The sequence below is a fragment of the Sinohyriopsis cumingii genome, chromosome 17 (genome assembly GCF_028554795.1).
Source record: "Sinohyriopsis cumingii isolate HCF-2022 chromosome 17, ASM2855479v2, whole genome shotgun sequence".
In the NCBI taxonomy this organism is placed as follows: Eukaryota; Metazoa; Mollusca; class Bivalvia; order Unionida; family Unionidae; genus Sinohyriopsis; species Sinohyriopsis cumingii.
In genome coordinates this window covers 64506492-64520012 of record NC_142977.1, presented here as the reverse complement: position 1 = coordinate 64520012, position 13521 = coordinate 64506492, and the positions used below count along the sequence as shown (strand labels likewise).

Genomic DNA, 13521 nt, shown 5'->3' with positions numbered 1-13521 from the left:
TATCTTTAGGAGTGGTACCGGTTTTTTTACTACTCACCACGGTGGAATGATCATGATTGGCGACCGTCCCATGATTTTCAATATACAACGGGATCAGAATACAGAAATTGAAAAGACAAAACTTACATGAATTAAAAGAGCTTTCTACTTACACGGATGTTTGACAAAAGCTTGGTACAAGGGATGCATACACCACATAAAGTGTAATAGATGTGGAGAGACGGGGCACACTCCACATTAATGCTTCCCTCCAACCACCTAAGACCCATACAGGAAGAAGGGAAAATGAACAAATCTACACTGCAACGCTGGAAATGTTCCCAACTGTTAGGCAACAAGAACAGCAACAAAATCCACCAGGACTTAACAACAAACATAAAAAATCATAAACAAGAGGCAGTAAAACAGAAACTGAAACACCATGAGGAAAAACAAAATTTAGAACAAAGGCAACAAAATCGACAAACACAATTTCAACAGCACCAAAAAGAAATCAGAAACAAGAGATGGAGCGACAAAAAGAACACAAAAGTCAAGACAATCAAAACTCAAAACACCAACAAGGAGAACAACAACACGAACTGGAACAAGAGTAAGTCTAGCAACAGCAACAAATGAAATTACAGAAACAAGTGACCAGAATATAGAAACCAAAAGCAAGCAAAATCCAAGTGACACAAGGGATGGGAGAAAAACAAAGAAACAAACACAGCCGATTATTAAGAAGGAAAACGCACAAGGAAAACTAATACAGACAGAACAAAAACTAGGCCATAAGAAGGAACAAGGAGAAAAACAGAGCAGCAAAGCAACAACTAGAACCGAAACAGAAACGGAAACAAGACAGTACAAACAGCACAATCAGGCCTGACAGAACAGATAGAAATGTACTAGGAAGATTATGACGAATGTCTAGAATACACGATGGAAAATCAGCTAGCTACAATGATAACATCAAAAGGGACAGTAACAATAGAACCAAAGCAAACAACCTCGACAGATGGAGAAGAAATAAACAGAGACAGACGTAGCAGAAGGGCAACAAAATTCCTTGAATAGATTTTCATCTTATTTTCAATTTTATAAAAGCAACAAAAAATCTTTCTGTGTATATAGTTACATAAGCATAACATATGAAATTCATACAAAGATGAAAGATATAAATAGATAAAAGCAAGATATCAGTAAAAAGACATAGTACATATACAACCACAAGAAGGACAGAAGGACCTCCCTAAATGGTCTGAAAAGATCAACCAGGGAGTGCACCCTTAAAAAAACGTATTTCTTGATAAAAGGTCGTTCAAGTTTGCTGGGCCGGCTAATAATAGGCTACCCCATGATGTCACCAAATGGTGTCGGCGAATTCCAACTTTTCGATTGGGAATTGACTCAGACCCTACACCCTAACATAAATATCCAAATATTAAAATATCAGAATATAATCTATAATAGACAATATTTATTAGTTTTGAAAACAAGGAAAATGAATTTTGCCAGACTGAACAGTAGCAGTTTGTGTGAGTGTAATGAATGAATTAGCCAATATTTAAAATGTACAAAAGGTTATTGGCTCTGCCCATTAAGTGTAACAATCGAAGCCAGTGGCATTTGGAGAAATGTATATAAGGCCAAGCTTTCCAAATTACACCCATAAATCATGCACCAACTAAAGGGAGTTAAAATATCGTATATACGATGACTTTCCTAAATAGCCAAAATAAACAGTGAGGAGAAATTCATTTCTTTAAGACTCTAGCACCAATGCAAAATACCTAACTGTTGAGCACGAGCAGAGTAGAAGGTTTCTAAAATAAAGATCTATAGACTATATACACTTTCTCATGTGTACGTATAATTTTTGAGGGTGAATCGGGGGTATAGACAGTAGCTATATCTGGGTCTGGAACCACTCTTGGAAATCACTCCTTTGCGCCATCGCAGCTAGATTCGAACGAGTACAGGCGTGTTTGTGCGTACACGTTAAAATGGTACCAGAATGGAACATGGTTTTGCAAATAACTGGTAGAGTGTCTTCTGCACTATGAGTGTGTGCATGTGTGTGTGTGTGTGTGTGTGTGTGTGTGTGTGTGTATGATTTGGAATTTTAACGTAGCTTTAACAAATTTTCAGGCATATCACTACGATATGTGCAGTGTGGCAGTTTATAGTGATGTCTAGCCGCAGACATTTGGCATGATGTTCCACCAGTCACATTATCCTGACACCAGTCTCACCAGTTCTAACACTAACCTCTTAATGCTGAGCGCAAAGCGAGGCAGCTGTTAGTAATATTTTTGTAAGTCTTTGGTATGACTCGGCCGAGAATAGGACCCACGACCTCCCACATCCGTGACGGACGCTCTAACCACTAGCCACCGGAGCGGTCAGCACTATGAAATCGTTTGGATTGTCAGCCCTTGTGTGTTTATTTGTACTCAACAAAGGAATATCGATTATCGAACCAGCTGGTAATGTTAACTATGTGGTTTTTACCGTAACAGGCACAGACTTATTTGTTGGCTATTTGTGCGTATGACACGATGGAACATGATCGGAAGATTCTATTCGAAAGAAATGTGGAGATTCTTCTACTTGACACACAATAATCCAATCATTATCAAACTAAATACAGATATACTTACTACTAAATATGTATGTGAATACGTTTAAAGGAAAAAGCGTAACTGTAACCTTGTAAGATGATAAATAAGACTGAGAGGATCAATAACAACTGAAATCAACAAACCTTCTACCACTTTGTGTATTGATAGGCCTTATCAATGACGTAACATATATCATGACTACACTGACTGTAACTGTGTACTACTGCGCAGAGGGAAGATACAATTCGACACCTGCAAACGTTCCTGCATTTCAAACGTTGCGGAATTATGGCTTCTGGAAGTTCTAAACCTGAGGGTAAGTGAAACGAGTTTCTAGAGAATACTACAGATGACAACTGTATTATTTCTATCATGTTCGAACATTTGCAATAACATTTTAAAATTATTTAATTATATTAAACTACTCTACTCTCATAACCATTGTAAAAAGTCTGTTTTTTTAGATATCATCTATTAATTAATTGTATTCAATATCCAGCCATTCCAGAACACACACACACACACACACACACACACACATGATCGAGTTCATGGGGTTAGAATATTTTTAACGAAATCATGTCATAGAGAGCTCATTTGTTGGTCAGTTTATTTAATAGATTGCAATATCTGTGTATGGATTCAGTTATACTGTTTCTCGGAGACGCAATAGTTATAATTTTATCAGGTTACTTTTAGTAAAGTATTTGAGATGGATTTGTGATTTAACTCTATTTATGAGTTAAATGTTTTTTCTTTTTTCTTCTCCGTTTATATTGGTATAAACTGTCATCTGCCGAATCACACAGCTTACATAAGGCTAACTACGTCAGCTGTGTAATTCGGCAACTTACAGTTTATACCATGATAAACTCAGAAAAAATAATAATAAACTCTTATAATTGGAATTTTAAAACTTGTATTCATTTTTATTTTTATTTTGTTTTGTTTTGAAGATATTTCCTATCAGTTTTAGAGTATTGTTTAAGCGTATGAATTCTTGTTGAGGGTGTATGCTACGTAGCTATTTATAGGACAGGGCATTCTCCATCTGCAATGTAATAGCTACGTCAACATCTAACAAAATAATGATACCAATTTTAGGCGATCTAATGCTCAGAACAATCCACAGCATGGTCTTAATCTTTTATCTAAATTGGCACGAGTGATCTGAGTAGAAGTTCCATGTCCAAAGCAAAGGATGTGTTGTTTTGTTTGACATACGAATAACACTTTTATTTGATGCTCTTATGCGCTCACTGTCACGTGGCCGAATCGGTATTGAATAGACTCGTTAGTAACCAATTTTCGCTTCTTCAAATTGTTATTTTCGCGTTGATTAACAGTTTAGGCTACCCGCATGGGCTACTTACAAATGAAATTAAGTTATCGATAAATAGTTATAGATATGGGGGTGAAATAGGCAAACAGTACAAGACATCGACACTGACAGTTACGATGGGGGTGTAGATGATCTCCTCCACCTACCCCCACATCGTAGCTATCAAGGGTGATGTCTTATACTGTACGGCTGTGAATCCAGCTGTTATAATGTTCGTCTTTGAAGCCCCCTCCGCCGAATACCGATGTCTATTTACCTATATTTGTAACGAGACACACTGAAAATGCTGTAGCCCCAATTTTCTTGGCAGATTTTGAGTTTCATAACTTTTCACTTTTAAATCTAGTCGGAGAAAGAATTACTTATGATCAGAAAAACAGCAAAGATGTGTCATTTGATTCTGTCAGAGCAATCTATTCAATTTTGTAAATAAAATATAAACCCACCGTTTTTATTTGGTTGTTAAAGCATGCAGTGTGTAATCGTTCCAGTCCAGTGTTTACATTTGTTACTTTGCACGCGACTCTCTTTCTAGAAGTTAGCAGAAAGTAGTTATGATCACATGGCTAAGTTCTGACCAATATAAATATTCCCTGCCTTTATCTTCTGGTGGAACTGAAATTATTAATCTGTGTGTACCTTTTGCTTAGCATGTTTCTTTGACAAGAACCTATGTCATCATGTCTTTTGCCGACAGATTACATGCCTGACTGATTTTTTCCCCTTGCTACAAGTTATAAAAATCACAATGGTGGATGAATCTAAAGTACAATTTATCATATGGTTTAGTCAGTCAATATAAAAAATGACTCATTTTTTGCACACATCAAACTTGATATGCTACCTGCTGATTGTGACGAAAGTACATTTGTTAGTATCAGCCGTTTCTACAGATAGAAGGAACCACAAAAGTCAGAAGAAAACTAATCACTAAGCGACCATTAATCACTGCATGTGTCACTGGAACAAACACGTGAAGGGAAGATGTGAATATGCTAAGGATGTACCTCTATTAATAAAAAATATGGAAGGGTTACAAAGTAACAACAACAATTAACACCCGCTCTAATAAAGGCTTCATTTGATATTCGTTGTAGTGAATCCCCCAGCTCCTTTGCTGGATAATGATCTGATCTGTACCACCTTTTTCAACATTACATTTCATCGGATAAAATTGACTTTTCATGTTAGGAAAGCGCATTTGACGCAGCTCCCCTTCAGCAAAATCGAAATGATCTGAATCTACTCGCAGCTTAAGGTACGAGAAAGGAAGCATGGAAACTAAGCACCCCCCCCCCCCCCGAAAAAAAACCCAAATAAAAACAACAACAAAACAAAATAATAATTGAACAATGATTGAATACAATATTTAGAGTAATACGTGACAATATCCATCCCACACCAGTTCCCATCCCCATATGGAGAGAAAGAGAGAGAGAGAGCTTGAGCTTTGGAATTTTAGTGTAGCACTAACAAATTTTCCGTCAGGTCACTATAATGTCTGTAATTTATAGTGACGTCTAGCACTGGGGCATCATGACGCATAAATGTAACATCATGTCACACCGAGTCACATTATCCTGACACCAGGCCGACCAGTTCTAACACCAACTTCTTAATGGTGTGCGCCAGGCAAGGCAGCTGCTAGTACTATATCTACCACTCTTTGGTATGACTTGGCAGGGGCTCGAATCCTCTATCTCCCACATACGAGGCGGATGCTCTAACCACTTAGGCCACCTGAGCGGTCCTCGTTTGTAGGGTATTAAAAGGAACCCCACAGGAATATCTAAGTACAACACTAGTTGCATTACTGTCGATGATAACTCAAATACATTGTAGGAGGAAGACATATCTGTTTTTTATTTCCTTAGAGAAGTTGCAGTGCGACATACAAAGAACATTTGTTTCCCATATTTTATACATTAATGTTGAACATGCATTAAAAGAACTAACGGAAATATACAACCATAAATAGACCATAAATATATTTAAATCAACACAGATAATTTTCCGAAATAGCAAGAAATATATCCTATACCTGACCCTTCTGTTTCCTTGGTGTTACGACTATATGGTCATAAACTAAGTAACATAAAGAAACGAAACCATCAAATTTTGTACAACTGAACATAATTTAATTATCAAAGTCATAAAATCAAAATGTAAGTAAACTTAAAGATCTATTAAAAAACAAAAGAATGGAATGTTCCGAATGAATTTCAAATCTTCGAATGTACATATCACAGTGGCATTGTCCATATCTACTTTGAATAATTTACAATAGTCCGAGAATAATATTCTAGTCAAACGAGCGATTCCAATAATAAGCTAAACAAATGCTCCATCTCAAATAATATCTAAACATACCATTAAATACGTCCAATAACTGAAGTTACAACAAAAACATACGAAAAAAGACAAAACTTGTCATGCTAAACGCACTTATATATAAACAAAAGGGTTGAAAATGCACTGTTACATACCAGGAACGTCATTGGGGAGAGGGAGCATTTGCAAGGCCGTCAAGTCCCCACCCCCAATCAAGTTTTGCCCCCCACCCCACCCGAAAAAGTTGAAATGACGTCCATGCTACCTACTCATAGCTAATATCCCTCATGGAAAAAACTCACCTAACCGAAACTAGCCAATGGTAAATAACTTAATTCTACAATCTCATCTGACGTAATGCAGCCAATGGGAACTAACTTAATTCTTCTAAGAAATTACCCAGAACTTGTTAACAGGGTCAATAGATAGGTTTATCTGAGTATATTGAGAATAAAGAAGATTGTTTCCAAATAACGATATAAATTATTAGCCTACTTCCAGGCCCTTATGTTAAGTACCACCCATATTATGTATGAAAAAACAGGGGATTAGTCTAAGAAATTACTAGACTCGTTATATGCCGTTTGTATGCATATAATTATTGAGGGTGAATAGGAGGTATTGGCGGTATCTACATATAAGTTTTATGCCACGCTAAGAAATCATATGTACGCTTCCAAGGGATGTACTAGATTTACTTTCGCTGTACACCTTCCAGTGTTCCGTCAAATCATGTGCCACCGAACAGAGTTCGGGACAAAAACTCTCTGCACTTTCTCAACTGAAAGTGCAGGGGATGTAATGACGAAAGCACATTTGCGTCAGTCATTTAAAAATGTAGAGAATGCCAACGTTTCTTTTCCCTCAATGGATTATGTTAGTACATACCAATGCTCTATAGGACTTTCTGCACTTTCTCAACTGAAAATGCAGGGGATCTAATGACGAAAGCACATATGCGTCAGTCATTTAAAAATGTAGAGAATGCTAACGTTTCATTGCGCTCCATGGATTATGTTAGTACATACCAATGCTTTATAATAGCATGTACGTTTTAATTAGGTATTTGAAAATAAAACAACCTCATTTTTAATACATATATTCAACAAACATCTTCAAAACGTAGGTGCCCTGTGATCAGTAATGTGTACACCATGCTGTGTACGCGAATGTAGCTATATTTGCTAGCATTTTCTGAAATTAAATTAAATACTATTGTTTTAAAATTTAATACTAATATAGTCTAAGCAAAGTGCATTAAATCGTGACACATTAAATGCCATCAAATCTTCCAGACAAAATTATTGTCTTTTTTATTCTTTTTCTGAGGGGAGTAATTTATTGGATGGTAACTGTCATCTTTATATTCAGACTGCAACATAGACAGTAGAATGAGTTTTAACTGTTCTAAGAGCCTACCCTATCCCCACAAACAACAAAAAAAAAAAATCCCCCAACCTCCCAAAACATCAAAGCAAAAACCTGTTAGGTAAGTGAGTAGCGTACTCCTGGTTTCCCAACATTGTTTAAAACCTTAGGTCCATGCGAAAAAGCTGGGAATGCAATAAAAGGTAGACTATATTATTCAAACTTTTTAATCGTGTGATAATCCTTCAATAAATATAGAGAAATCATAATCAGTCGCATGAAAGACTCCGTCTTTTTTAAATTCTGGGACTTACATTCGACTTGATTAAGAATACAACAATGCACTAATACGTACGAAGCTACCGCCAGGTCTAAGTAAGGCAAGGCACTAGTGTGCATAATCTGGTTATTTGCTATGAATCAAGTGGGCTTTATTTTCGCACTGTGGCCACTTAATTCTAACAAGTGCAGACGTGTTTGTGCTTACACGGCAAGATGACACATGATAGGAAAATAAATATTGGCAAATAACTGGTACAGTATTCGGCACTATGAATTGACACATTAAAAACTGTTGTTTGGGTCATTAGTCCTGGTGGTTTGTATTCAATCTGTCTTTTGAGTTATCAGTCCTGGTATTTTGCTCATGGTTTGATCTCAAACAGGCATAGGCGTGTTCGTTGGTTTTGTTTAGGTATCATTTGTTCATTGTATTCAATATCCATTTCACTCTAGAACACAAACACACATTCTTGTATTTGGTGGATATCGAGGACTCGCGTATGGAACCGCGTACCGAGGACATTTGTTCTGGCGATGTTTAGAGCGAAAAGAAATACAGTTTGAGGCAGTAAATGAATAGCAAATGGTGATATATCAAGGAGGGAACTGTATTATCAGTTCTAAGGAATGTGAAACTTAGCAATGCAAACGAGGACGCACAAGTTTACACAAACAATCTGTATAATCCATGCAAACTAAGGACGCACGCTATTTGACAAAATCAGGGAGACCGTGGACATTGGTACATTTTGCCCAACGAGGAGATGTTTGCATATCTTGTCCAGTCTTTAACAATCAATACTACCGCTCAGGTGGCCTAGTGGTTAGAGCGTCTGCCTCGGATGCGGGAGGTTGCGGGTTTGAACCAAGGCCGAGTCATAACAAAGACGTGAAAATAGTACTAACAGCTGCCTCGCTAGGCGCTCAGCATTAAGAGGTTAGCGTTAGGACTAGTTGGCCTGGTGTCAAGATAATGTGACTGCGTGGGACATCATGCGACAAGTCTGCGGCGTAATGCCCCGATGTTCGACATCATTATAAACTACCACACTGCAGACTTCGTAGTGATATGACTGAAAGATTGGTAATGATACCTTAAAATCAAATCCAAATCACATATTAGTATTAAGTAACTGTAATCTCCATACGGGTTTCGTCTACAACTGTTCTTTAGGGCAATCACATTATTATTTGAACATATATCTTGTTGTTATTGAGTGACTGATGAACGAATTTATTGACTGACTGATTGTCCTGCAATTAGACTTTAGACTTCGAAATAATCCACCGCTTTGGAGATCATATTGTAATAAATTTGGATTATGCGCATTTAGTTATAGCGCCCCTTTTTAAGAAATTCTTAACTTTGTTTGATTTTTGGAGCGGGGTGCAATGAAACTATTCCGTAGCCCGAAATAAGTAGCCATTTAGTGGGAGCAAACGTCACGGAGTGCTGTGTTAGTGAGTTTCCATGATGCCATGCTTGACCTTTAGTGAATTCAGGATAAAACCGCATGAGTGTCCCTGAGTTCAACAGTTCCTATTAAAACCTAGTTGTGGACATTGGTGGTGTGACTAAAGTGTCAGTGTTTACGGTAGGAGACCGATAAATTACACAAAGGAATAAACAAGAAGGGACTTGGCAGATACCGTTTATGTCGCCATGGTCGCAAATGTGGCGCAGTTGTACTGGAGAAATGTGCCTTGAAATCATGAATTGACTGGCCTAAGGTGGCGCAGTAAAAATAGTTCCCTGTGATAGGGGATAGTTTCTAAGGCGTGAACTGCAGACGGTAGGGAATGTTGATGAATATAAACGATGCAGTGTGGTTTACAGATATTTGGCAAGTTTTGAGACCTTTGGTCTTGCAGTGATAAACGAAAAATGTATGTATAGAATGGACAAGTATTTATAGACCGGACACGTATGTATAGACCAGACACGTCGGACTCTCTAATTTACAACTGAAGTTGTATATAAGTCTATGGAAATTTGGGGTAAACTTATGACTTCTAGCGGAATCGCGCCAGGATTTGACACCACTCGGTCAAGCAAATGCCCCTGGCTTGTAACAATACTATTTGGCTGGATTTGATCATTCATGGCATGAAACTTGCTTTATCGGCAATCCGACTATTCGCTTTCTGACAAAATAGAGTAATATCTTTGCCGCATATACGCGTACGAATCTTTCCTCTCTCTCTGACTCTCTCTCTCTCACACACACATGTGCAGATGAAATGTTGAAAATAAGAACGAATATTTGTGTTACCCATATTGTGTATTTCACAGAGACTTTGTATTTTTCAAGTCACTTTGGCTGAATAAATCGATGATGCATACAACATTATTTCTGTTGTAATCTGTATAGTGTTTTATCTCAACCTCAACACAAAGAATAATGATAGACTAAAACATCGATAACAAAAACAACAACTTATCGATGTTAATTGAATTAAAACCTCCTAAATAGCTTTAAAGTTCAGCAATTGCAGACGTGAATAACAGAGTTCTATGAGTACATGTATGGATAGAGTAAGTGGATGGGGATAATTTTCTAACACCTTTTCACAAAAAGATTGTCCTGTTTTTTTTTGTTTTCGCGCCATGAATGAGCAAGAATATACTTTAATAGTACAACATTCTCTTGGTTCACCTTTCAAATCACTTAGTTTTATACATTTGCTAATTCAAGGTAACACATAAATTTACTTCGTATCGCTGATTGGAAGCTTTAAATAGTTTTTTTCCCCGCGTCTCCTTCTGTATAAAACATACTTAAAGAAATACCAAATGGGTAAGAATGTTACAGTCTAACGCCGCTCTAAATAATGTTCTGTTAAGTTACAAATACAAGTTGGTGCAGTAGAACATTCGGAGCGTTTTGGCTATTGTTAAAAACCTCATTAAATTTGGGAAAACAATATAGATTGACGCTTTGTTTTTACATGTTGTGTGTTGTTTTAATAAGACTTCGTTTACAACTATCGAGACAAATATAATTAATCCTGTATGTTAAGCAAAATCATCAAATCACCAACTGAAGCAAGAGTATACATTTAAAAGAACATTGAATGCATTCAACAGTTTATGATTGCTTTCACGTTTAGTCGCAGGTCTTAAGGGCGTGAGATTGAAAACACATTGCCGTAAATAAATATTTATTTTGGGCCTGTTCTCTCCTGTTTGAATACTAAGTAGGCGAATGATGAAATAGGGGCGGATATAGCTTATTTAAAAATCAGAAAATAAATTTTGCATATAAAGGATGTCTTTTCTATAGCTTTACGTGTGTAAGATCCCGCCGAAAACAGGGCGTTTTTACTTTACAGATGGTAGGGATAATAAGACAATTTCGGTACAACTCTACAATGAATTCATGCGTATTTGTATTTTGATGTACTTCGTTCGTACATGTCGCATATTTATTTGCCTGTATTGGACGTGTATGGCATGATTACCAAGGACTGTTCTATGCACCAGCTTATCTTCTTATAGTTTAGGTAAGTAGCTGGTACATTAAGCTTGGATCTTAAGGGAGATAATACGTTAGTAGTGAATGGGGATACTATAGCGACAATGGGAATTAGCATTACAGACCCCCCTTGGGAACATATAGCGACAAGGGAAATTAACATGGAGAAAAATCGTGGGACGGTTTAGCGTCAAAGGAATTTAAACAGGGTGGGACTGTATAGCGTCAAGGGAAATTGAGCATGGGATTTTTTTTTTTAAAAAAAACATTTTTTTAAATTTAAATTTAAATTTAAATTTAAAAAAAGGGTAGGCAATTGAAAGGCTATATCTTTTCGAGAAATATGGCTGGCCCTGAAAAGGGCCTTTGGGTTTATTCTGCTTCTTCTATTTCCTCCATTTCCTCATCCATCCCCTAATCTTTCCCCAAATTCCTTTGTTCTTCCTTCTTTCTTTTTCAGGTAACCAGTCTGGGTGACCCATAGCCCTGAACTTCTCTTGTATCTTGATCCAATTTTGATTGACTTTGTCAAAGGCCTCTTTCTTCTTTATTGTTTCCTTATCCTGTTTTTCTTGACTCCATTTTTCTTTTATCTTTTTCACCTCTTCAGTCATCACTTGTTTCATTATTTCTTCTCCTTTTTTCAACCTGTTCAGTCCCCTCTTCATATATGACAACTCCGTCCAATACACTATATGTTCTAGGAAGCACCGGACTTGGATGACATAATCCAGTGCTTCCTTCAAACTCCCCACTCTGACATAAGGTGGGTCAATAAATCCTCTTGATTTGTTGACTTCATCTTCTATCATTCCTTCTATTATATGTCTGGCGGCCTTTAGACGTTCGACTTGACTGGTTACCAAGTGTTCTTTATCTTCATACTTCCATTCCTTTTGTATCCTTTCTATAGCATATTCTGCATCTATCATCCAGAAATAGATATGCCTCAATTGATTAAATAAATCAGTCACTTGCATCATCTTGTCTAGATTATTCTGTAGAATGGTGCGAACGACGAACTTTGTAGGTTCTTATAGTTAAAGCGCGGACGTGAAGGAAAACATCCCCCAAGACATAAAATTGATATTACCTAGATCATGACCAAACAACGCGCGGACGTGATGGAAAACATCCCCCTACTTTCTCATTTCGTATAATAAAACCCAAACTATACTCTCCACATACGCTAAGAAACAATAAACAAACCCATAATCTACTATTCACACAAACTTACGTGAGCGGTTACAAACACAAACACACAAACACATACACTCCCACTATGAAAAAAAGAGTCAGTGTTTATATTCACACTACTCTACCTACACACATTGGCAAATGGATAGTTATTTCTTTTCTAGAGTATTGGGTAGCCCTGAAAAGGGCTGTTTTTTTTTTTTTTTGAACTTCATGGACACCTGGTTAATGGTGGCACCTTCCAGGCCTGGCGCCACATATACATCTTGTTCTCCAGTTGCTTTTTACTTTTTTTGGGGAGAGAGCAGAGGGAGGATAAATAGCTTCAGAATCCCAATTTTCTGTCTCTGGGATTCTGAAATTTCTTCTCACCTTTTCCTCCTCTTCTTTGTTTCTTCTCTCCTCCTCCTCTTCCTTGTATCTTCTCTCCGCCTCTTCTTTGTATCTTCTCTCCTCCTCTTCTTTGTTTCTTCTCTCCTCCTCTTTCATCCTTCCCTCTTCCACAATGGCTTCCGCGGCCAGTTCGTTCAACAGGCGCCTGGCATAATCCAGATGCACATGAGGTTCCAACAGTTTCGCTAGTCTGGTGTTCATTCTGGTGTTGATCAATCAACAAGGGTAGCTGGACTGCCGAACGAGTTTCAATTTATACTAAAAGTGCGGACATGAAGGAAAACATCCCCCCCCAAAAGAAAACATAAAATTGATCTTACCTAGATCATGACCGAAAACGACGCGCGGACCTAAAAGAAACATTCACTCACTTTTTTATACTACCCATTCGTATTCTAATTTTGTTTTTTCATTAATCACTTCAATATACTATTCACATACGCAAAGCAATCAAACCCCTAATCTACTCTCCCCACACCTCAAACACCGAAAACAAAACATGATCTTAATCTACTATCCACACCAA

General features: G+C 37.3%; 1 protein-coding gene across 2 annotated transcripts in view; it reads left to right on the top strand.

The window, feature by feature from the left end:
* Positions 1–1221: 1221 nt before the first annotated feature.
* LOC149779117 (deoxycytidylate deaminase-like) overlaps positions 1222–13521 on the top strand; it is a 66407-nt gene continuing 54107 nt past the window's right edge. The window contains exon 1 of one of the 2 annotated variants that reach the window (XM_089939670.1): positions 1222–2922. In XM_089939670.1, coding sequence (XP_089795796.1) covers positions 2895–2922 — 28 coding nt within the window. In that variant the 5' untranslated portion in view covers positions 1222–2894. The remainder of the gene's footprint in view (positions 2923–13521) is intronic. The other variant, XM_089939672.1, reaches the window with a different exon arrangement.